This window comes from Ceratotherium simum, chromosome 11 (genome assembly GCF_057802395.1).
Source record: "Ceratotherium simum simum isolate JZ-2026a chromosome 11, ASM5780239v1, whole genome shotgun sequence".
In the NCBI taxonomy this organism is placed as follows: Eukaryota; Metazoa; Chordata; class Mammalia; order Perissodactyla; family Rhinocerotidae; genus Ceratotherium; species Ceratotherium simum.
In genome coordinates, this window is record NC_141910.1 from 45,434,274 (window position 1) to 45,460,654 (window position 26,381).

General features: G+C 39.3%; 1 protein-coding gene across 7 annotated transcripts in view; it reads right to left on the reverse strand.

The window, feature by feature from the left end:
- The window catches only part of CRIM1 (cysteine rich transmembrane BMP regulator 1), a 191,372-nt gene that overhangs the window by 35,272 nt on the left and 129,719 nt on the right, over positions 1–26,381 (reverse strand). For 6 of the 7 annotated variants that reach the window (XM_087436907.1, XM_004418148.3, XM_087436906.1 and 3 more), the window contains 4 exons: positions 15,769–15,897; positions 7,232–7,388; positions 4,397–4,518; positions 3,064–3,273 (listed from right to left, as the gene is read on the reverse strand). In XM_087436907.1, the coding sequence (XP_087293033.1) occupies positions 3,064–3,273; positions 4,397–4,518; positions 7,232–7,388; positions 15,769–15,897 (618 nt within the window). The remainder of the gene's footprint in view (positions 1–3,063; positions 3,274–4,396; positions 4,519–7,231; positions 7,389–15,768; positions 15,898–26,381) is intronic. The other variant, XM_087436902.1, reaches the window with a different exon arrangement.

Here is a 26,381-nt window from a genome sequence, read left to right on the forward strand (position 1 = left end):
TCTAGACCAGCTGCCAGCAAACTGAGCCAGAATGCTCTTTCGGAATCAACAGTCTGAAAACCCTCACCTGAGACTAAACATTTGTTGGGTGATGTCACCATTAAGAGAGGTAAACGCTCAGAGGCTGATGATAACTATGCTTTCTCTCCCCAGAGGAGAGGCGATTTTGGTCTCGTGGTGAGATGATAATGATAGAGGGGGAATTTAATGCTGAAACTGTCTGGAGAGGTACTGGGAGTTGCCCTGAAGTTGTGTTGGGGAAATGAGAAGTATGAGGACATTAACCATATTCACGTAATCCAAATACAACAAGCATTTCATGAAGGTGTTGACAGCGCTGAACCCTGCCGAGGAGCAGTCTGGAGACATCATGGCTAGCTCATGCTTGGAGCTCAGTGGAAATCGGGCCCCAGGAGAACTACCCTGTTTGTGCAGAGATGCTCAGAGCTGAAATCTCCTAAGAGTTCTACTTTCAAAGTAGTGGTCAGCAGTGAGAGTCAATAACACCGATGAGATACAGTGGTGTGGGCCAATTTCCAGCTAAGAAGGTAACTTTTAACACAGGTTTATCTCAAGGGAACTAGTAAAGCCCGGAACTTTGCCCAAGTGGACATATCACAGAAAACTGACATTAGCCAATGCCTATATTCATAAGCAACTGGACCGAACTTTCCAGTATATGAGCAAAGTAGAGAGGAAGAGAATTAGAATGAAAATGGAGCTGGGACGAGATGATAGAAGTGCATTTCTCGTGGTTTACAGAAAGGAAAAAATTGTTCCAAAGAGCATCAATAAACTAATGTTGGAAAAGGCTCCCATACTGCTTTCAAAAAGGGCTTAGAGAAGATGGACAATGACTGCCCTTTTAAATGCTGACGTGTAGGGAAGTGGTCAGAAGAAAAACAACGTGTGTTTACAGGTGTCTTATCTTGTTAATCCCTTTGCTCTATATACTATGTGTCTCAAGGCAAAACATGAGACTGGCTGGAAACGTGGAGATGAAAAAAAACCTGAAAGGTAGAGGGTGAGAAAGAGAGAAAAAATATGAGAAACAATATCATTTGGTGAATCTTCTAACAGAAGAGTTCAGGAGCTGCTCACGTATCCCAGAGAGAAAAACAGCTGATCCTTGAATGGACGAGGGGAGAAAATATTCTTTAAAGTAGGAGTCCACGAATGCAACAGTTCTGGGTTCTCTAGTCAGAAGAATCCATATATGGGAATCCATTAAAGTAAAGATTTTTGGATATATCCATATATATCAAAATATATGTGTTTTTATACATGTATATGTAGATATTCACACACCCACGATATGTCAATAATTCTGTCTGTGTTTACATAAGAACTTTCCATATCTCTGTAATAGAGAAAACTAGTTTTGGTTCCCCCGTCTTGCAGTTCTCAGGTTAATCATCCATTCTTAGTCGTGTCCTGCATTTCCACCAGTCTGGCTCAGACTTCTTCCCCGAGTCCACGTTTAGCAAAGACTCAGGTGTAGGCCACACTTGAAACACTCACACCTATAATTAAAGCATGGAGTCTTCACCGGAACAAATGACTTTTCCTTCCCCAAAGTGTCAACACAGAGTTCTGTCTCATTAAATTGATCATTTACCTTCTGTTTTGTAGGCATAGTGGTTTTTCATATTTAACTACCAAACATGAAAAAGGAAATAGTTTCAATACAGAGTATATCTGACTGAACTATGGGGGAAAAACAAAACAACATAAACACTGTAATCTGGTCCTCTTCAGGGGGATGGGGGCTGCCTGTCACTCTCATACCTTAGTGATTGAGGTGTGTACAATCTCCAAGTTGAAAGGGTCTTCAAGTGTCCCTCTCCTCACCCCCACCGTGGCAGCCAAGGCAGGTGCAGCCTGGTCAGCATGAGCCACCTTCTCTCCCAGGCTGGGCCTGCCTTCCTGACTGTACCCACTGCATTAGGTGGACTCATCCACAGGGAGATACAAGACCAGGACTGACCAGAGGAAAAATAATCATGACTCCAAAATCTGACAGTACATTTCAACTTCAAAAGAAATCCGATGCAAGAATCAGGAGACTTCACCTCTCCCTGGCTTTCCAGCTGACATTATTTTACTTTGGGTAAGAGAGTTAATCTTTCTGTGTCTGTTTTCCAAATGAAAAACTGCCTAGGTATATTTTTCCCTAACTCAAAGTTGCCTGCACAGAGGAAGAAATGATAAATATAAACTGTGTTGAGCTCTTTGATGAAAGGCACTACATGAGGTATTAACGGTAATAATTACTATTACAACCATCATTCAGACCCCTAAGAATTATAAATCTGTTTTCTGTTCTAGTAACTTATCTCGATTACCATTATTATGATTTTAAATGTCTTGGATGTGTGGTCACTCTAAATTTCTCCATTTGGCAGGAGTGCCACATATCCACTAATTTAAAAGAGAGCAATAGCCACAGAATTCAATAACTCTCTCCCTCTCAAATATTATTTTAAAAATAATAAGCTTTTGGGCCAGCTCCGGTGGCCTAATGGTTAAGTTTGGCAGCTCCACTTTGGCAGCCCAGGTTCAGTTCCCTACAGTTGGACCTACACCACCTGTCAGTGGCCATGCTGTGGTGGTGGCTCACACACAAAATAGAGGAAGACTGGCCACAGATATTAGCTCAGGGCAAATCTTAGGGGGAAAAAAAAAAAAGCTTTTATGGAATAAAATTAGCACCAATCCCCTCCAATTAACTAAGATAATCAGTCTTAACATATTATCCATAAAATGGAGAGCTGGAGTTTAAGCCCACATACCTTTACAAAAATCTGGTTCAAAGACCAATATATTGAGTAAACCATTCAAAAATAATGAGAGTAGTTTTAGAGCTTTAAAATTTTCTCTGGTCTTTGACTAATCATTTATAGCACCTGGTTGATTGTGTGGCTGTTGTTGACAAAACCCAGAGACCTGAAATGGGTTCCGGGGATTGTTCCCTGCATTTCCCCAGAGTTACAGATGGGATGAGGCACTGCGAGGCAGAAACCATTTGCTTAGGGAGCGCACAAGATGGCAGCCAGCTTTTACCTGAACATGACGGGCAGCACTGTCCTGGATGAATGGTGGGGTTGCCACAGGCAGGCACTGGGCAGGTGATCAGAGCACACATTTCCCGTCCATTGTGACAGTAGCATTCCCGGCACCCATCATGCCAGCTTTCCTCATTTTTATGATGATGGCCATCCATGGACAGACATGTGCCTGACAGGACAGGTGGCCCGGCTGAAGCAGGGACCTCTGGACAGACAGAAGGCAGCCTGGTAAAGCAGCAGCTACTGTACAGGAGAAACAGCCTGTAGTGTCCTTACAGGTCATGCTACCCAGCCACCAAAAATCACGCCTACAAAGGACAGTTCATGACACGGGAAAGCCTTGTGAAAAGAATTTACATCAATATGCTCTCAATTTTGAAAAAAGAAAAATGAATAACCTTCAAATGTTTCTCGCCTATTGGTGGGATTATAGTTGATTTTTACTCCTTTCACTCGACTTTCTCATATTTTATACAATAAACAAGCATTGATTTCATAACAAATGTTACACATGTTTAATAAACGCAGAATAATCATTCTAGAAGTCATCCAGTGGGGATATCCTGGGCCCCTCGCAACTAATAGATTTTTGTTCAGCAGAACAATTGAAGCAGTGACTAGATTTTTGTTTACTCTGATGCCTTAAAAACAGCAATAACGTGATAACCATCTAACTTTGAAAAACAGAGAACAAACTTTACAGATCTTTTATTGCTTAATCTGTAGACCATGCTGACAACTAAAACATACTGGTGTGAGCGGTTGGGCTGGAGGTGGGGTAAGGGCAGAAATGGCGGTCAGGGCACATGCTCAGAGGGCTTCAGGAACATCCCTGGAGCGGGACATCTCAGGCAAAAGGTATGCCCAGGATTCCTGCCTTTACACTGCTATAGGCTGGCACGTGCTTATTCAGCTAAAGTCTAAATTCTCATGGAAAACTGTGTTACCAGAAAATACATGAGCAGACTGTTTCCCCACACCCACCCTCAAGGGCTTTGGAAAGGGAACTTGACTGTATCAATCTACTGCTGGACAGAGGGAGGTCAAGATATACGTGCTATAGGCTTAAGTTCCTGTGACAAATAAAACTAAGAGCTAAGAAGTGATTAATCTGGTCAACGTGCTCGTCCATTATACGCTTACTTCAAATTCTATTCTGAGCTTTTATTCCTTTGAGGTGAAAGGAAAAGGGATGGTCCCACAGAGAGTGACACTGGTGTCAGAGTAGAAAGCAACCACTGAAATTGTTTCATTTACATCATGTCCTCTGTTCTTTGTTTCTGTGCCTCTAGTCGCTCTGAGGGGAAGGGTCATGCATCTGCACTTACCTCTGCACTTGCAGATAAGACAGCCATGACTGTCCTGCTGGAAACCCAAGGGGCAGATTTTACTGCATGGGAGCTCTGGGCATTTCTTACAGCGACAGATGTCACAGCCGTGCTTATTCTTCCTGGGTAATTAAAATTTTGTCAGAGGTCAGAACATCCAAAAGTCTCAAATGATGCCCAAGCGCTCAGACCAAGGGTCACTGAAGTGATATTGCTGTTAAGCAGAATGACTTACTTTTGCTCTCCCAAACTCCTGGAGTGATGTGTAATTAGCTCCCGGTGGCCGTGACGGCCACCTACCCACAGCCAAGGTTTAGAACTGCCTGAGCACTTACGTGCTTCTGGGATGTGACTGTCAGGATCCCAAGGACAAAACTGTTGATTTAATTAGGAAAAGTGGTACCACAATATAAAAGATGAATGTGCAACTCCACGAATAGGACGGTGAGGATATACTATTGGTCAATGTTGGAGGCCAGCATGAGGGGAAAGTCCTTCCGTCAGGGCTACAGGCTTCTCCACATGACACATTCTCTGAGAAATTTCAGACACCAGTAAAAGTCTTAATGAGATATCTACTGAAACTTATAGAAGACAAAAGGAGAACTTAAGGATCCATAGACCTGGGAACACTACCCAAATGCTGATAAAGAATAAAAGCCTTGAGAGGTCCTACAGTCAGTGTTCAGTAATTACCCCATTAGTTAGAAAAGAATACCAGTTGAAAAGTGCTCCATCCACGGGGTAGGACTGAAGCATATGGGGTAAACGAAAAAGGCTGGATGAACTTTTTTTTCCTTTAATAAGCTAGAGTGCCTAAATTTTGTGCTGATAAGACAGATGACATTAAATAAATATATGTTTATAAAAATATCACAGGAGTTTAAGTGGAGATTTTCTGGACAAGAAACTTCTTACCAACAATTCCTTCTTTTTTTTAAAAGGGACACGACACTGCCTGTTACAAAAGGAGCTCGCCCATCCTTCTCTGCTTTCTGTCCCCCAGCCGCAGGACTGAGTCCTTCCTCAGGCTAACACTCCTCCACAGGCTCTGCCCTCATTGGCTTCCTGGGCCTCAGAGAAGGAGAATTTACTCTGTTTACCCTCAGGTTTCATCTCAAGTGGCCCTAAGTGGCAAGAGTGGTGTTCAACTGAAAAAAAACCAACCCTATTCTCTCTCATGTTGGACAAATTAAGGGGCTCTAAAAGAAGACAGCCCTCTGGGAAACCCTTAATATACCCCTGCCCAAGTGACAATTAAACCACAATCTGCTAAGTCAAATGAGAACTGAACACTAGGGTGTACTTATTTAGGTCAACATAATGAGAACAGTGAATTAAATGAATGATTCATACTCATGTCATATATTGTGTCAATTTGAAGATCTACCAAGGCTGTAACTGATTTGTTTGTTCATTCATTTATTCACCTACAGACCCACCCATCCATCCATCTCTCCCTCCCTCCCTTCTGTCAGCATCTGCTGCACACATACAGTAACAATCCACTCAGACGGTGTACACAAGAGGCGACAATGGCTGCCTTCATCCTAACCCTCCCATGTGGTGTCCAGCCAAGATCTCTCCTTCAGAAGCTATCCCTGAAACGTGTTCCAGCCGAGGCAGTACTCATTTCCCTACGGTGGTCAACTTCGTCCTTCCTGAAGGTGCTTACCGACAGGAATACAAAGAGAAATCCACAATCCTCTGAGGGATTTCTTTCCAAGATGAAGGTTGGCCTGGAATGCAGCCTTGATTCTAAACTGTCATAACACTGCAGCAAGTACTTGTAGCTATTATTATGATAATAACACTTCATTCTACATTAGCAGTTAAGAAGTAACTATACTTTCATTGGTATCATATAAATATTTTAGAACTAGGAACAATGATGATTTATTAGTTTGCTTGGGGAATTCTTAAGAATAATGTTCCCAACTTAATTATAAGATTCCCCCCTCCCTGCTAAACTAGAATTTCTAAGAGGAAGAATAAAAACAACGACTTTAAGAAGATGGGAAGAGATAATGGATCTAAGTCCCTTAAAATTATTAGCACTACATAAATACATCAAATTGGAAAGGCAAAAAGACTAAAATGGAAGGCAGCCAGAGAAGGGATGGTAAAGCAAGATTCTGAAAGGTCATTTTTTAAGTGACCAACTTGATATAAAGACAGAAATAAATGTTAATACAGACACTAAAGAAACAAATGAGAAGTGTCTATTTTTCCCCCAGCATAATCTAGATGACCATGGGGTTTGACTCAATAAAGAATATTTGAAAATATAAGTTGTGGTTCTTACCTCCAAGGAAATTCATAAAATCTACTGCTACATAAAGAAAAAAATATTATAAACCGTAGACCAGCACGAAGGTAAAATATCAAGTCATATATGCTCCGTATAGCAAATGAGTGGCTGTCCACTGATCTTAAAGTATAGGTCAAACAAGTTATCACAAAATAGTCGCTGGGATAGTTGTGAAAAGTTGTAGCACTTACAACACTGGGACCTCATGACAATGCCATTGCCCCTGGCTGTGTCCAAAGGCCCTTGCTATGAGGAAGTCTCACATAACAGACCCAGAGGGCAGTGTCATAACAAGGTGCTGGCCCATCTTCAAAGATAGGACTAAGAGTAAAACTTGATGCTTATCTTTGGACACACCTGCCTTTCCCTGCTTTCTGATTCATCTAACAAAACAAGCAAAGATATTCTGGACTTGATACATTGATTCACTCACAAACACACACAAAACAGCTAACAAAAGTAGGTACAGATGTTTCATCAAGTTATAGATAATGAAGAATAGATCTGAATTAAGAAATACGTACAGGTATCCAAATGGACAATACTTGTCACAGATTATGGGTCTGCACTTCTTGGGTCGTGGGCGGCACTGACAGATCTCACAGTTGTGGGCATCGGTGAGGAAACCGAAGGGGCAGTCCAGGGTGCAGCCTCGTTTGAGGCCCGTGCACAGCTCCTCCCCTGTGAAGACACACGGACAGCACGTTTCTCCCAAAGACGAACAGACAGAACACATCGACGCTTCAATACCTTCACCTAATCTTCCAATCTCTCAGGGATGGAAATTTCTCGGCTCTACCATTGCATTAGCTATGTTTAAAAATCATAGATTGTGCTATTCCACGATTATCACAACATAACTCCAAGTTTTGGTCCTAACATACAAAATAAAGTCCAATGTTGAAAAACAGATTTCTGAACTCCGATCTGGCACTGAAGAGCAGGTGTGGATGAAACTGAGTGCACTTTTTCAAGAAAGTTGTTCTTATTAGTCATCTCAAACTACTGATTACCATTATTGTTAAATGTGAGAATTAAGAAAGGCACACACCAAATTTCATTATATATTTTGTTCCTACTGTACCTCCCCGAAAACCCATGTTCTCAAATGTTCATGCAATGTTTACTCTTACGAGTTTTAGACGTTATCCTATAATACTGCATATTACATGCAGCCTAAGGGATTTCTGACACTTTCTTTAAAAAGTACATCTCTTATAACATGATAGAAAGTGAAATATTCAGTGTTTCATTTAGATATTTTTTCCCTGTTGCTGACAAATATTCAGGTATTTGGATATACTTAGTTAATTGACTGGAAAATGTATGTGCCACAGAAATATCTAGATTAATGTTTAACTGTCCACAATTTGAAATTTTCAAACTCTCCCCTGTTAGCAGACTCTGGAGTGATGTTTAACTGTCCTCTGTTAGTCAGTTATAACATTATTTTAGAAGGAAAAAGAAAAGGAAAGAAGGCAATGGTAGCTGACAAAAAAAAAACTAGGGGAGATATTAGCTTAACAGAAATCTTTAAAAAATATTTTAAAAGGTATGATATAAGGCTTAACAGAGTGATATAGGGAACAAAAATGTTAAGGTGAGAAAAGCATGCTTAGTGACATAACTAAAGCAAATTGAGACTTGTCTGAATTAAATGCAGAATTTGAAAGATAATCAAATTTAAAGAAGTTGATATGGTGATGGCAAAAGTACAGCAATGTTTGATTATTGTTCTGCACGGATTAGTAACATGGGAAGCAGAGACTATTTTTGTTGCAATAATAAATGAATCTTTATTTTATTTGAACATCCTTTAAGCATAAGTACTGTAAATAATGCATAAATTACTAGGAAAAACAGAACACATCTGTCCCCTCCACATGGTATAAATCTCATAATCTAAAATTAAACCTTAACTACAATTAATAGGTGAAATGGGTTCACGTCTTACGTAAATATTTTAAGATAGCATCTTTCATGAATCTTAGCTGGCAATACTCGAATACTCAATTTGCTATCTTTTAAAAAGGAAAATGTGATTTATGTTATTTTCTACTTTGTCATTATCATAAACCTTTCATTACACATATTTAATATAACCTCGTGGGTCTGTATCACACTGTAAAGTAACTGACTACTAATTTGCATCCTTAAAAGCAAAATTCTAAATGGCTCATTTAAAAATTTGTAATTATATGACTTGAAAGGTCATCATTTTTCACCTCTTTCCCATTATTAAGAGAATGATGAAGGAGGGAGAAAACTTTCAGAGCCACATTTCTTTCTCTGACACAGAGATCTAAGTTCTATTTTTCTATTACAAGAATTTTTAAGTTATGACACCAAGCAGATTACCGTTGAGAAACAGATGAATTAAGAATACTCTAAGAACTTCTCAGAGTCAGCATGCATGAGGATTAAATTCCTTGAAAATTTGGAGTGTGAGCCCATTTGTGACTTTATTTTTCTGGTCCTGTAAAAAAAGGAGCTTTTCCATAGACTTTAATCTAGACTGGTCTTCACCCTTAAAGAAAGCTGTTGCATTATCAAGTTTAAAATATGTGATATAAACTAAATTTGCCTTTACATCTGCTTTGCAATGGAAGGGAATTTCAAGCAAAGACTGCTATGTTTAAACAAAAATAAAAGGCATTCATCAACAGCAGATTGGCCATGCCACCTATGGTAAGATGCTCCAACGCTGCCCTGACTTGGGACTGCTCACTGGCATGCTATGGTCCGAGCCTATCTCAACTCTGCTCCCCAACAGAAGGGAGCTCTAGGGCAGAGATCTATTTTCTTTATTTATACAGTCCAGGTGCTATCACCGTGTTTAGCATGGAGTGAGTGTTCAATAAATATTTGCTGAATGAATGGATCAATGTTCTTGCTATTTGTTCCTCCACTCTCATCAAGACTGCCATATTCATAGAAAAATACTAGGATGAAAAAACTTATTCTGCTAGTATTGAAAATTTTCCAAAATACTGGCACTTGCTAAACATCTCAAAACACCATCTTCTAGTGTAGAAATAAAGAACATTGAAGACTATAAGGTAGTCCTAGATACAAGTATCAATTATGGACTTTTCTTAAGAGAGATATATCATCAAGGCAAACATTTACATAAAGAGCAGAATAGACAGATTACAAACATCTAATTCATAGGTGAGTGGGGGCTTTATAAGTTTGCTTGAAAAGCTTTAGTACATCACTTGAGGCAACCACAGAAAGAACAGTGGCTTTATGTTCATAATTTTTCAGCATTATGACTTTACTTGATCTAAAAATGCTTTCTAATCCATAGGGGAAAATTACCATTGAAGAGAAAGTAAAAAATAATGGCAAAGTACAAGGTCTGTGCATTATGGCTGGTTGACAGCAGCTGTGTAGTAAACTCTCTGTTTACTCTAGAGAAAAAGTGATGGTTGTTCCCAGGGCCAAAATGTAGCACAAGGGCGGGGAGCCCCATAAATACTTTACTGTAAGTGGATACCACGGTAACTTGCATATAGAACACATTGTGATGGTGCCCCTAGAGTCCTGCTGCACTTCTCTGCTGCAATACTTCACACTCTTGGGTACTGGCAATTTGCACCATCCTGCTATCAGTTAAGAACGCCATGAAGTTCCTGAGACTATTTAATAAAGACATGCAACACTGCAAATGGTGGTCCCAATCTTGACCTGGATGAGTGTTAGTTCACAGTTACAAAGAAATGAAAACAAGGAGCCTGCCTCCCTATATATATATATATATATATATATATTTTTTTTTTTTTTTTTTTTGCTGAGGAAGGTTTGCCCTGAGCTAACATCTGTTGCCAATCTTCCTCTATTTTGTATGTAAGCCTCTGCCACAGCATGGCCACCGATAGACCAGTGGTGTAGGTCCATGCCCGGGAACTGAACCCAGGCCGCTAAAGCAGAGCGCACCGAACTTAACCACTAGGCAACCTCAGGCCAGCCCTTGCGGCCTCCCTACATTTGACGCTGCAACCTTCTTTAGATGCTTGATTCAGATATATATTTCACAAAAAACATGAAGGCTTGTTCTCCCTGCTACCATTAATTTTCTATATCTGCATCAGTTTCCAGATAAAAGCATTACCAATTCCTAGAATTACAGAATCTTAAAACTGGAAGAGAAGTTACAAATAATCCAGTCAAATCTACTATTTTTAAAGATGTAGAAAATAAGATGCCAAAAGATTGATGGCATTTAATTCATATAGATGTCATTTACTACATATAGTTCATATAGTAAACTCAAGTGTATTATGTCTATTTGACAGCAACAAGCATTCTTGTTTAAAAAGTAATGTTATGAATAGCTTGTGCCAAAAAAGCGTTAGGTTATAGTAGCTTATCTAAATGATTGTAGTTTTAAGACATCCTTTTGTTTTGTTGCTATCATACTTTCTGAAACATTTTCCACCATATCTCTTTTCTTGATTCTAAATATGTCTTTGAGAAAATGAATCAGGGATAATTTAAATTCTCTGTACGCCCTTGATGCATTACTTTGCTTAGCAGTGTTATAAGAATGCTATTTGTTGCAGGTTAAAATAGCTAAGCGACAATATGTTCAAACACAAGAATCCTTTGTCATGTACCTTCCATGTACTTTTGAAGGACGTGTTTCTACTGGGTTTTGACTTCAATCTTAGAATGGCTGTCTATAACATGCTTGATTATGTTACAATATCATTACAACATGTTAGCATATTACCAACATTACCAACACATTACCAATATCAGTCAAGGATGAGGTCCATTTTTACCTTTTTCATATCCCTAGTGCTAGGTATATAGTAGGCACTCAATAAATGCTAGATGAACAAAAGAAAGGACAAACGAGCAAACAACAAACCAATGAATAGGGGAGATATATTTATTTGGCGATGGTCTTATTTTAAGAAATCTTAATGCCAGTGGTCTATATAAACCAGGTCTAATCCCTAACAGAAAACTTAGGTATAAATGGTTAGGACCACTGCATGTAAAAAGGCTTTGGTGGGATGCAGAAAAATAATGTAAGGGAGAAACTGAGACAAAATCAATACTTATCAAGTAGCTGCAATGGGAAAAAGAACATACTGATGCTGTCCTTCACTACAAGGAACTTTCTTTTTTCTAAACCAGGAGAAAGGGAACGAGAATACTGGAGGGTTAAAATTAAAAGGTAAAAGGAAAGTTGTTTGTGTGAGTGTCCTCAGAGGACAGGAAGAACTGGAGGCAGGTTGGTGTTGGAACAAAAGGAGGGGAAGCTGGGGGCTTTCCACGTCAGCTAGCTTTAGGCTGACTCAGAAATGGCTTTGCTCTAAAACAGCTATCGTGTAGAGTAAACAATTCCCATATGTTGGGTAGTACAGCTAGCTTTGCATTCATTAATTTATCTAGTCCTCAAAATAACACACAAGTTAGGTACCATTATTGCCCTTTACAGAGGAGGTCCAGAGAAGGCAGGCAACCTGCCCTGCACACCCAGATGCATGTCAGTCTGATGCCAGAGCCTGGGAGGAAAGCTGGGTGCGCACAAGAACCTGACAACCAAGGATCTGGCAGTTTGGTTTAATCTGACTCATCTCCCAAAGGTGTGGCTTCCAAAGGTGTCAAGTAATCAGGATTGCTAATGGGAGGGGGCGAGAGTGGAATGCTCTATGACTAGTCTTCTGTATGACAGAGACAAATCCCTGACAAATTCCACTATGTTTTCAGGTACACCGTGGCAGTGAGAGAGATGGCAAAAGAGTCACCTAGGTCAACAACCTCAGTGTGATGAAATGGATACATGGTCAGAACGGTGAGACAACAGAGGGGGACCTCAGGCAAGAAAGATGCCCAATGGCATCCCCGATCCTGATGGCTCCCTGCTCATTCACCCAACCAACATCTGCTGAGCATGGCCCTGGGAGACAGGTCAGTTACTCCCCTACTTTGGTGTGAACATGTGCCTGGGTTCTCCTACAGGACCAAAGCTTCCTCTTAATAGGATTTACTTTTCCAAGTTATAGAATTCTAAATTACAGAAATGATGGTATTCCCTTAGTGTGTCAGATACAGATTTTTTCACAGGGAAGGTCCTGCATTGTATTCATCTTTGTGGCATTAACACCTAGTACAGTACCTAGAACTCAGTAGGTGCTCTATCTATCCTAGGCGAAGAAAGAAAGGAGGGAGGAGGGAAGGAGGAAAGACTTGATATCCCCATAAATAGGTAAATTTGCAAATAATGAATGGCTAATAAAGATTTATATGTAAAAAAAAAATTGTTGACACAAAATGCAAGAGTCTCCTGTATATATTTCCCCCTACATGTTAATGAAATGGAGGAGCAAAGCAGGTAATATGCATGGATGTTCCTTTTACAAAGCCAGAAGGCAGTACAAACACAAACACAGGCAGAGCACAATTTTCCTAATAGTCTCAATTTGCAAAAAGCCAGTGATATGTTTGTGATTTGCTTCAATAACAACTGAGGGAAATTGCTTCTTTGGACTTAACTACAAAGGACTCATTGTGAAGTGGCCGGGGTCTTATACACGCATGACCACGCAGCCAAAATGTTCATAACAGCAAAGCCCAGGTAAAGGTGGTAGTGAGATGATTAGGCACAATGAAATCTATATTTTTAGGCTTTGAAAATTTCAGAAAAAAAGTTTTGGTATGCTCCCACGATCAGAAAGGATGTGTAGCTCAAGAGAGATGAGAAAGATTAAAATATAAACTCTTCATGATACAATCACCAATTATCTTGGTGTCAGGAAAAAAGTTGGCTATTTAAGAAACAAATGTGGCTGCCAAGCAGCTCCCTAACAATTCAGCTCTCCAAAGGGAGGTATAAAAGGCAGATAAGATAGGTGCATGACAGGGACTAGCCCTCCTCTGAACAGAAACAAGAGTAGGAAGGCAGGACAGCCCCCCAAGGGGTAGAGGCTCATGGAAACTTTAAAGATGGTAACAACCACAGTCACAACAAGTTTTATAAACTCCGTTTTAGCACTAACTCCATCAGGCAGACAGTGTGATGATAACATGTAACTGAGAAAACCGAATGGCTTAACTCCTTTGTATCTACCTTCTTTATCAAAAATATCCTTACAAAAGGAAGTGTTGAACAATTAAGGTTAAGAGGAATATAAAGCCCAAGACAACTGATAAATCAGAAAGTGAGCCTCCGTCACCATTAAGTAATTCCAAGTCTCTGAGCCCAGGATAATTATACCCAGAGGCTCACAGAGAATCTGCTTATTATAGAAGCATTGTCTATATTTGGGAGAGATCAGAGAGATTGGAAAGAGATTTCAGAAAACTAAAGGAGGCCAGATGTCAATTCAAAAGGGACAAAGGATTCTAAAACTACAGAAACCAAGCTTGACATTCACAACTGAAAATTTTGCAGAAGGAACTGTTAAACATGTGATTTGTGACATTTAGAAAAGAAAGCAATGACCAGCAGGAGCCAGCGTGGGTTCATGAAGGACAAGCCATGCCCCACTAACTTCATTTTATGTTTAAAATATGGTTTCCAGCAAAGGAATGCTGCAAATACAACGTATTTCGATTTCAGATAAGCTACAGGCCTAGTGTTTGAAGACTTCCTTGTGGAGATGGCGCTGATGTTGTTAGCTGAATAACTCCACCAACAGAGTGAGGATTATGGTTCAATGTCATCTTGTAGGAAGGTCTTTAGTGCTACAGGGCTCTGTCCTTGGTTCTGTACAATTTAATTTATTTTAGTTTAGTGATTTAGATAGATGAGGACATTTAAGTTAGACTTATTTAATATAAGCTGGAGGGCATAAAGTATGACATCAGCTTATCAAGACTCAAAAGTATCCTAACTAGCTGGAAAATGGTTTAAAAGTCTCAGGGTAGGGGGCTGGCCTGGTGGTATAGTGGTTAAGATTATGCGCTCCACTTCGGCAGCCCGGGGTTTGCAGGTTCGGATCCCGGGCGTGGAGCAATGCACTGCTTATCAAGCCATGTTGTGGCAGGTGTCCCACATATAAAGTAGAGGAAGATGGGCACGGATGTTAGCCCAGGGCCAATCTTCCTCAGCAAAAGGAGGAGGATTGGCAAGAGATGTTAGCTCAGGGCTAATCTTCCTCACCAAAAAAAACCAAAAAAACAAAAAACCAAAAAAACTTAGGATAATTTCTTGTTAAATTTGGCCCTACATTTATATCATTAAAAAAAATCAAATGTTCAAATATAGAATGGACAAGAACCACCTAACAGCTGATATAAAAGCACCTCCTGGTTCTAGCTGCTCATAAACTCAGTATTAGCCAACAGTGTGTAATTCAAAGAGCTAATGCAAACCTAGGCCACATAGTAGCACTGCACTAATCAGACCAAATTCTGGAGTATTTTGCTTGTTTCTGGGCCACATATTTACATAAGGACAATGACATATTGTAAGTGTGTCAGAAGATGGAAAGGAGCAAGAAAGTTCTAAAAAATACATCGCCTGGGGTATGGCCAAGGGGAGTGAGGATGTTTACTCTGAAGAACTAGGGGAATTCAAAACTGTTTTAAACATGAAGGGCATTTTTTTCCCCCGGAAGAAATGTAATATACTCTGTCTAGTTTCAGAGGTCATGGCCTGGAGACATGATTGAAATCTACATGGAGGCAGAGCTGGGATCAACAAAGTGAAGCACATTATAAGGATTATGGCTGTCACATGTGGGATGTGACACCTTCTGTGTGGGTGACCTCCGTGTCATTGGATGATTCCAGCAAGGCTTCTATAGAGAGAGCAGACTGGGTGGCTGATGTTCTTCAGAGCCCCTAGGGCTGCACCTACGGTGCAGCTGGACATCACGGAGTATCTGAATACAATGAAATGAAGAGGAAAAGCAGAATGAAGGAGCAGCTCTCTCTCCCCAAATGACTGTGGATTTGTTTGTGTTAAGTATAAATTCTTTTTCTTCTTTCAGGTTGCTAAGGGAATGTCACAAACAGGAATGAAAAGGGTCTTCAATCACATAACATGCTTTGACAATATCATACTCAGCTCAGAAAAAAATACAGTCATCTGTATACTCACTGTTCTCGCAGTGACAAGTTCGACAACCATTGTGATCGAGTTTGAAACCATAAATGCAGTCCTTCTCTGTCAGGGTGCAGTTTGATAACTCCCCACATGCGGGTGGATCAATTGTGATGTAGGTTGGTTCTAATAATAAAAAGGGGGAAAAAAATCAATGAAACATGATTACCTCATAGACGCTATTCAATCTTTGAAATCCCATACTAAAGTTATAAAAAAACTAATCAATAATTTTCATCGAACCTAAACTTTTATACTTTCATGTCTTTAACCCCTGAAAACGAAATATTTTTATTTAGATTTTTGAAAATCTGAAAGCTCTATTTCTTTACGTTCGAGCAATTTATGCATTTTTTGGTACTCTCACACCATACGTCACTGATGGTCACCACTACAGAAAGCAGACAAGAGAGGTTAAAATGAACCTATTTAAACTGTTAACTGTTCTTCTATTTCTTCCTGATGTTTTCTGACTTTATTTTTCATAATAATCAGGTCATAGCTTCCAGCTGCCAATTATCTCACTGTATTTTGCAACACATCTGAAATCTGTTAGCATTTTTTTTAAAGTTAATAAATCAGACGTTTATGAGACTAGTTTAAAACATTTGAGTTTCTTTTATCTTTTATGTGACACTCCGATTATTAAAGATGATATGATGGGTAACAGTGACTAAGAGCTTATCCTTAGGGTCCAGGGGTTTATGGGAGTGGCAGAACAAGACACAAGCGCTCAGGAGGAAGAGGGAGCAGGCATTCTGGGAAAAGATGCATAAAAGAAACCAAGGCCAGAGGCGATGCTTTACCTTCGCTGCCACGTTAACAAGGAAGAATCGTTCTGGCTAATAACAGTAATTACACACTTACATAAAGTGTATTATGTGTCTATAGAATGTTTGCAGTGCTCTTCATAAATGCCTTCAAGCTTTACCACACTCCAGTGAGATGGGGAGATGGGTGCTAACATTATCCTCGTTTTACAGATGAGGAAATCTAGTATATCAACTTGCCCAAGGTCACAGAGTTAGTAAGTGGTGGATCCAAGATTCAAACCCAGGAATTCTGGCTCCAGAGACATACTCTTAGCTTCTGTGCAATACAAAGCCCATTGTAATGGTACCTGTTTTGAGTGCATTGATAAGGGACAGTTTATATAATGTTGGATTATGGGAAGAGTGTTGTCAAAGGGGACAGGGACACTGACATATTTATATAGCCTCTTTTCAACCACCAGATACTATGAATTTCTTCAGAGTAAGCTGGTTCTCACATCTTTGTAAAGAGCTAAGTACAGAATGTCTCTACCTATGTTTTCACAAATGGAAAATATGAGGTGCAGAAAGGGTAACTGGCTTATCTAAGTTTACACAGCAACCCAGTAGCAGGCTGGGAATAGAACAGAACAGAGGCTCCTGACCCCCGTCCAACACCCTATCCATTAGTCCACACTGTCTTCTCAAGTTTCATCTCCTGTTACCATGGAAGAGAGACCAAAATAAGTGTTTTAGTTACCACTGCTAAGATAAAAGGTCCTAAATTTTTATCCATCTGCTAAAAGGGACCAGTGATCCAACTCTTCACAGGTAGTAGGCAACTATGACTTGTTAAAGAGATGCTTTGCTCAGCATTCTCCCAGTAAAAGTAAGTATGAAGATGGCATACATAGCACATTCTCTATTTTTATGACAACACAGTCTGAAGAACATTTCCCTGCAATTTTTATGTTAACTGTCCACTGCTGTAAAATTTCTAATTTCCTTCAATGACTAAAGTATCCTTTCTGACAGATAACCGTAAACATCAAGAAGTAGTTTAAGTTTAGGCAAGTTTTAAGACATAGCAAATTAAATACAGTAGTGCTGCTCTCCTACATTTTCTTAAAAAATTTATCATAAACATCTTCAGTTTTCAAATCTATATAGTTTTTCTTTTATCATTACTCTTATTAGCCCCCAAAATAATGAGTCTATTTCAGCCTTCAACCACAAGACTTTGAACGTTTCGTCGAAATTATTCTAACCACAAATATGAGAGAGAGAGTAGAGAACGTGTATCAGGTGTAAGTAAACCACACCATAGACTACCCACCAAGGAAGGAGTTAGGTCTGTGTTCTACAGAGTTATTAGAGCAAGGCGCAGCGATGGATTCTGAATGTTCAGTGCTTTACTGAATGGCTTACAGGTAAAGAAATGTCTCAAGCATACCTACAAAGACCAAACGCTTGTACTCTTTACTGACATTTAAGTTTACGAGAAACTTTTGCCTTTAGAAAATATGTTATGGAAAAATATGTATTTGGGAAGAATACATTGACACTGAAACTGCATAATAATCATAGGGTAGTATGGAATCTTACTTTCAGCGAATTTTAGGAATTTGTTAAGAGAATCAATACTAATATATATGCTATTTTTGGTACATACTATGATTCATGGATGGGATTAGGATTGTGATCCGTGGCTAGAATGTAGAAGAAAAAAATAATTGGGTTGTTGGAGGATCAGAACCACAACACTGACCTGAACAGTCCCACACTTTATCCAAACGGCTTCATCAGCTAGGTATACAGTCAGACGTACGTCAAGCACACATTCTCCGGGAGAGGAAATATGTTCAGTGTTTCCCTACAACATTCAGGACAAGGGCTTTTGCTCAGTTCAACAAATGAAAAAAACCGCATAGAAGGGCTGTTTGGTAGGTACTGGTCCTACTATGCTGCACTGTAAATATTTTAGGTAAAACAAGTCCTACTGGATGTGTTCTAGGCCTCAGACGATGTGGTCGAGTGCAAGAAGCAAAAAATTTTGTGCCTCTAAAATTAATATTTCTCCATTCACTTATGAGGTACATTAGATGGAAGAAATTGGGAAATATATACATTTCAAATTCTGACTCCCTCAATATTTAATATTAAAGCACAGACAAGCTCAACAAAACCATTTATTCATGAACATTGTCAGTTTACTCTGGAACAATTTAATTTCCCCTCAAAAGATTAGGCTGAACACAACAAAACTCATTGTGATATACAGATAGAAGTCTAAATTTTTTTAAAAAGGCATTTTAACACTAGTCATGTCATTTTATTACATTTAACAAATAAGTATTGTTTTCCTTTTCAAATACAAAGTGGAACAAATTTTAAAAGCCTTTTGAGGGTGGTGACGCATGTTTTTGGGGTGCCGTCGTCCTATGTCACTGGACTAACTGTTGATTTGTAATAGACACATACGAAGGCAACTAGTTGTCTTCTAAAACTTCATCTGAAGTCACACATTACATTCTATTCCCTTTCATCATTTTCTCAACATTTTAGTGCCTGGTTTCCTACCACATGAGGCCATCCCTATATTAGCTAGATTTCTGTAAGAACAATATTACAACAGAAAAATGCAACTATAAATTATTTAGCAAAAAATCTGACATCATCATAAAGAGATCTGAGAGTTTGCTCTCAGTCCAATATATTAATACGTAATCTCAGAACTGGTCCTATTACTGACCTCAGGGCAATTTTTGGAGACAGAAGTGCTGTGAGACTACTGAAATTCAATTTTCTCTTCCAAATAATGAACTCCAAAGTGAGACACATTTGATACCATCCTTAATGAGAATATTTAAAATCAACATTACATTTACAGTCCTTAAAGAATAACAACCAAGAGCTGGTTAGATTTTTTTGCATAGTTTCTATCCAAGGAAGTTCTTGGTGAGGGAAGAGATTTTAAAGAATCTAGACTCATGGTATCACAGTATGATTGTTTCTAATCCAAATAAATAAAGAAGTTTGGGAAAGTGTTAGTGAAATACATGAAATGTGCATTCTGCTTGTTAGAGCATCCTGAAATTTGTGTGTTGGGAATTGTTATTATCTCACACTTTCTCTAGTCTATTTAACAGTGCTCTGAATATGGAAAATATCCTGATGGGTCTTGGCCTGAAGACCCAGAAGATTCTCTTTTAAATCCTACATTTCTGTGCTCTTACATTACAGGGGATATGGTATTGAATTGATATGCCAGACAGTGCACACCTTTCTAGAAGGATGATGGCGATGCTGTGTCCTTGGCAAGTTTGGTGATTATCAGTTGAACAGAGGTCCTACTAAGACTTTTGGAGACACTGATGCATCAATATACATGATACCTGTTGCTTGGAGTAAAGAAAATTGTCCTCCTTTAAATTGGATGGGCAGAAATGTGCTAGTGGGCCTCTTTTAAAGGAGAGAAATGGTCTTGGAGCTCCTCATTTAGGAGAATGAGAAAATGCTTACACAAAGGTGGGGATTTGGCAAGGGGAAATTCAATAAAGTACTGCTTACAGGATCACTCTGAAATTCCATCTCATCTTGTATTGAATCAGCTGAGGAATTAAAGAAATACCTTAATGTCCTCCAAAGGAAGAAGGCTTGAAACAGCAGGAATTCATTGTCTTTGGCTACAACTATTTCTAAAGGGAACCCTGGAACAGCTTCTTTGTGGAGAAGAATTCTAGAAATATTTTCTGAGCCTAGAAGCAATAAAGAACAAAAATGGGTGTTTGTTATGTCTACATCCAGTTTGCTGTTTCCTATCCTGCATCTGAGTGGGAATCACTACTCTCCTCAACCTGTCACTTTCCTGAATGATTTTTAAAGACTTTCTGAGTACCTTATACTGTCCAGAAGAGCTATTTTTAAAAGAACCCTTGGGATAGTGTCAGGAGTGCAGATGTTCAGCCACCAATTCTTATCCCAAGTCTTAGAGAACAAAATTCTGGAAGGAAACCTATTATCACATGCAATAACATAAACAAACACATATTGGTTCTTTATTTTACATTTATTTAACATTTAGGAATGGACATTTCTTTCATATCCTAGAAGTCCAACAAACCCTTCATCAGCAAAAACATTTCAGGAAAACATTCATGTTTTTCGAGATTTAGAGAGCTTCAGACACTAAGTTTCTGGAGAAGACCACCAATATGTCACATTGATGTTCAAGTATTTCCTAGGAGCAATTTTATCTATTCAATAGGGATATTAAGGTACTATGATCACAATTTGGTCAAGAGTATAAAGTTAGAATAAAAATCCTTATTCCCACTCCAAGGTCACAGCACTAGACCATAAAACAACACATATCTGATTATTCAGGAGGTATAAATGTGTTAAGAAAATCTAAGTTCTTTACTTTCTTGCTTTTTGGTATTTTATTTTGTGGAAAATTCTCCAAAAAGAAGGGAAGTAAGAAGTTGAAACTCAAATTCAACCTTTTAGAGGTGCTGATTTAAAGTTTTAATATCAGTCCTATCATCATATTGGATAGTTTAACACGCTTGGGACAACAACAGATCAAGAAGGAATGTATTTTGATCCTGTTATTTTAAAATGTGTAACAATTACGTTAATTTGCTTCTGAAACAATTCATATTATTACTGGTTTTTATATTTCAGGTAGATGGTAGCTTAAATGAAAATGTTAATAGATGCTTTTAACTTGGTGTTTAACCTGTATTACTCCATCGAACTTCTGGTTTTGAATTAATGCATACAAGGTTCTTCTCATTACCTTGATTACTATGAGCTGTTTATCTCTTGTGAATAATACTAATTATCTCCATTGAGAAATGTGTGAAGCACTCTTTCTGATTAGCAACTCTGGGAAGGCTGACAGCCAATTAGTAGATCTCGAGTATGGATGGGTGGCTCTCCTGAAGCACACTTGTGGAAGGCATACAGAGCCATCCTTTTTGGGTCTGTGTGCAGCACTGCCTTTGTCAGGAGGGTAGTAATTAGCTCTGGTTCCAGATTTCAATGGTCTCTAGGAGTGCTGCCTCACTGTGCTGTGCTCCGTGAGCCACAGGTCTGGAGGGCCTGGCTATGAGTAGCAGCCGTCTACCAGCACCCTTGATTCCTACGAATCCATACAAATGCATGCAGGCATGCAGACACAGACACAGACAGAGACACACACACACACACACACACACACACACACACACACTAAGAAAAGTCTTTCTGGAAAAACCTCACTACAGGCAAATTTCTAGAAAAAGTAGTTTTTTAAGGCAGATACATTTTTTTTACAAGTTGAAAAAATTTAAGTAGAAGTAATAAAATAAATGAAGCTTATTCCTTTCTGTATCTTATTTTTCTTACTACCTTTCCTTTTGGATTTTAATAATGGTTTGCATATCTTATGCAGCCCTTCTCTGTAAATTGACAAGCCTGCTTATTCAACTGTGAGAGACAAAGATGAACAATTATGTTCTCTTTTCAGACCTAATTCAGGCACTCTCTTCCTTAAGATTTTGGTTTTTTTTTTTTTTGTGGCTGAACTTGGTTAAGCCATGTGGATATCAAATGAGTGGGAAAATTCCAAAGCTTTACTCACTTTATATGGCTAAATATATCAGGCCCCCTCCAGCCCGCCAGTCACTGGTAGCCTGTCCAGGGCCATAAAACTGGAGATAAAGTTGGCCAAGACAGAACCAAAGGAGATAGCTTATCTATTTTACTGTATCTTCATATGTCATTCTGTTACCACAGCTGCTTTTCAAATGTGACCATAACTAGTAGAAAACCATTCAAATAAATCATCAAATTGTCAACATAATTGCAGCCTGGGAAGAGAAGTATTGTAAAGATGAAACTTTCCCAAATGAAGCTAGAGGGAAAATTCTATTAATGTAGACAATAAGAAAAAAAAAAAAACCAAAAAAACCGAGGGTACAAAAATTCCCTAATCTGGAAGTGGGAATTTCCAAGGGGTATGAATGTGTATTTAAGAAAGTCTCATTAAGTCATGGAAAAAAATCTCTTACAGTTGGAGTTTTCAAATTCTTTCAGCCACTACACATTTAGTTATCCTTTTTTCCTTTGTATATATTTCTCACAACAACACCTACATCCTTGTAATTTCTAAAGTACTTATCTCAGAGCAGTTTCTTTATTTTAAAATGAATGGTGTGAAAATGTTCCCAAGATTTGTATTATTTTATGATCAGACAGAGAAGCAACCATATATTTACTTTAGACCTATTTATTAACTTTGCTTGCTTTTTCCAAGGAATCTTGGCTGATGGACATATTTTTCTTCCTTTACCAATCTCATATTTAATAGGAAAAGACAGTAGCATGATTATGAGATCATTATTAAGAGACTACAAAAGAAAAATTAAAAAAATTTTTTTATATCGAGTGCGATATCTTTTTCCAGGAATTCAGCTTGAGACAGCTCACAAAATGATTGGATTCCAAGAATAATCTGGGACCTTTTATACTTGTCTTATATTTTTTTCTTATTTTATTGTTCATTTTCATAGAGAACATATCTTGATAACCTTTAAATGGAAATAATGTGTCATATTTATAAGTACATGTGTATATGTGTGTGTGTGTATGCACATTTTAATAGCCATATTCAACTAGGGGGTATGAGATGGTCAGAATTCTGATATCTCAACCCAACTCGCTAGGAAATGGCTGAGGACCAGGGTGAAAGGGTGCTTGCATTAGGGGCAATGGTTTATTCATTGTTGACGACCTCAGCACCTAGCACAGTACTTGGCCCATAGTAGTGCCTAATGAATGAATAAAAAGGAAAAAAGACACCTAAGCACTGAAAGTCATGGCACATTTTGTGACGAAGAAGGGTCCCCCAACTCAATATTGTCCCTAACAGGCTGAATCTCTAATTTCCTAACTTTTGGAGCATTGGACAGAAAGTTCCTTAGGATCCTCGCCACTGTAGTAGTCCCTTGCACATAGTAGGTACTCAATAAATGAGCCCTGCTGAAGCAGCAAGCTAGATCAGAAGGCTGTGGTGAACCTGACACACTAATAATAGTGAAAATCCCCAAACCCAAGCAGTCCAAAATGAGATACTCAGTGATGATACTTAGTGGCCTAAAATGTGTTAAATTATGATCTGTATCTTTGGCTTAAGAGAGCACGAAAGTACACAAAGCACTGTAGGCCTCCCTTCAAAATTTGTAACATAAAATCTAACACCCCAAATTTCAATAACCTGGAGAATTCATTTCTGTGACTACCTCATTCCTTGATGGTGCCAAATGAGTAAGGTATTGTTAAAACAGCCCTGAAAATAGCTAGGCACTCACTCAGTTCATCAACTCATCTTGTACTGGATGAAGGATGGACACTTCTGCTGAACGCTCAGCAAATTTACCTCATAATGAAGCAAAGACTGGCAGGAATCAGAGAGAGAAAAGGGAAGAGTCCAGATGAGAGTGCACAAGTGTTGGTGATGCTATCTTATTGCCTGGCACACTGAGGGGGGCTGAGTAGCCCATTTATCTTACTCAGCAGAGCCTTGAGTACACTAGTCAGGGCCCAGGGCCCGGAGTCTGGCTGGACGTGAATGAGGCTGAGCAGAAGGCAAGCGTGGGGACAGAGACAGCTGGGGAGAACGGCTGGGTTCTCTCGGGTAGAAGTATATCCCCAGGTGAGGGAAGCAGTAACGGACAAGGGGACGCAGGAATGGACAGGGGGAAGCAGGCTTTCCTGGAGGTCAAACAGCAAGGTCAAAATTCCAGGCAGAGGCTCAGGAAAAGAACCTGGATCAAAGGCTAGGCTCCAAAAACGCCAGAATAACAGTAACTGGGTCTCAACAAGAATGGAGCCAGGAGCAAGAACGGCTTTTGAATCTGAGCCACGAGGATCAAGTACTTTCATACTCCTATCTTCTTTTCCTCACCCTCTCCCTTCTCACGACGGGGAGTCTAAAGAGAAGCAATGCCAAAGGACATGGACTAGGGGGCAGGAGACTCAGCTGGAGTCCTTGCTCCCTCATTATCTTACGCATGAACCTGAACCTCTCTGGGCTTCTATAAAATGGGAACACCCGTTATTGCTACCTCACAATATCACTGTAAGGCTCAATATCATAAAGAGGAGACTATTCTATAAACTCTAGCAGCTACATGAATATTACAGGTTGCTATAATTATTGTCGCAATGACTATCCTGCCCACTCAGAGCTGGAACTTGTCTCAGACGATAGCTAAGTAAATGAATTATGAGCTCTTCTGCAGGTCTTAAATGTTCAGCTGATAAATGGTGTGACAACTGGCTTGGCATTCTGAACCCTGTCCATTGTAACTTAAGTATCATTTTCTATCTCCACTGATAACACGAAAAGCATCTGAGACATGGGTGGGTCCATGATGTCCTTTCATATGGTCTGGTAAGCTTTGGAGCGTGTTAGTGACCAGCCACTGGCGCCTTTCACATTTGCTGAGTAGTAGTCTGATATCATTGTTTTGCATTTTGACTGTGCCCATGGTGTCTCGAAGAGAACAGAAATCTCTTCATAACCAGCTTATCCAATGTGAGTTGAAACAATGATTCTGTGTGCCTGGCTGACCCCGTTCTTCCTCCCTCATGATGGAGGCCTTGCTGGATCTTTGGGGATGAGGGCAAACTCATCACAGTATAATTTATACTATTTTGATCTCTTTGCCAGTAGTTCTGTCATTCTCAAGTTGAAAGAGGATACAGAAGACCCATCTCTAAAAGCTGTCTTTGATTAGCAAATCTTAGTTTCAGTACGTCAGTGATCTGAAACTTATGTCAACAATAAGAGCTAGTTCAACCAGTACTTTCTTAACAATAATATTGGGGGTGTTTCACTCAAATAATAATGTTCTCAGTGTCTCTGTCACAGGACTGCGGAGCATTCCTATCGATTTCATCTGGCCTAAAATCTCCATGTAATCTTTTTAAAACTTGGTTCCCAGAAAGCATGAGAGATTCATAGTCTTGAAAAGACATGAGCTTGCTGATTCCTCTCAATATGCAAGGCCTGAGGCCATCCCAAACTGACAGTTTATTATCTCTGAACATTTTTTTAGCTTCACTAATAGAATAGAGACTCCCTGAACTGTTTTAAAAAGTGAGCTGATATGCAGGGCAATAGCTTTCCAATTAACGTGAAAAAGAACATCATCCCTTGTCTTCCTACTAATGCCCAAACTAAGGGTGGTAGGACCATAGTGCAAGGCACAGGCATAGGAAGATGGTAGGTGCCAAATACATAAACAAGCATTAAATATACCTTGCTTGATTCCAAAGCAGATCCAAGGCAGCCTCACTTTATATCACGTACGTATATTTTTTTAAAGTGAGGACAAAAGGACCAAGGTAAATTTTAAGTAGAAAAGATATGCTGTAGCCACAGATGAGTTCAGCACCCACAGTGCATGCTGTGAGGTCCTGCCTGGTCGGGGACATGGCTTCCAGACTCAACTCTGTGTGCTCCAGCAGCCAAGGCGAAAAATCAAACCCAGAGCGCTATGTGACTGGCAGGGTCCCCAAGGACCAAGTACTTGTCGGCCTTAGAATTTTCTTGGGGATTCTTAGTTCTGTTTCATGATGCTGCTGCAAAATAAGAGCTGGAGCTTTGAACTGAATCTTATTTTTGATTGGTGGCTAGCATTAAATTCTGTGGTCTCCAATGGTCTGGATGCCTGAATTGGGCTCTGTTTCAAACAAATGTGATAAATCCAGCTAATTTCTCAGATATGAAAGTAATTCACTTGATGTGTAAATAGGTATCCTATAGACATAAATGGTTAAGTAAAAATGTGGTCAAATTGCTGATAG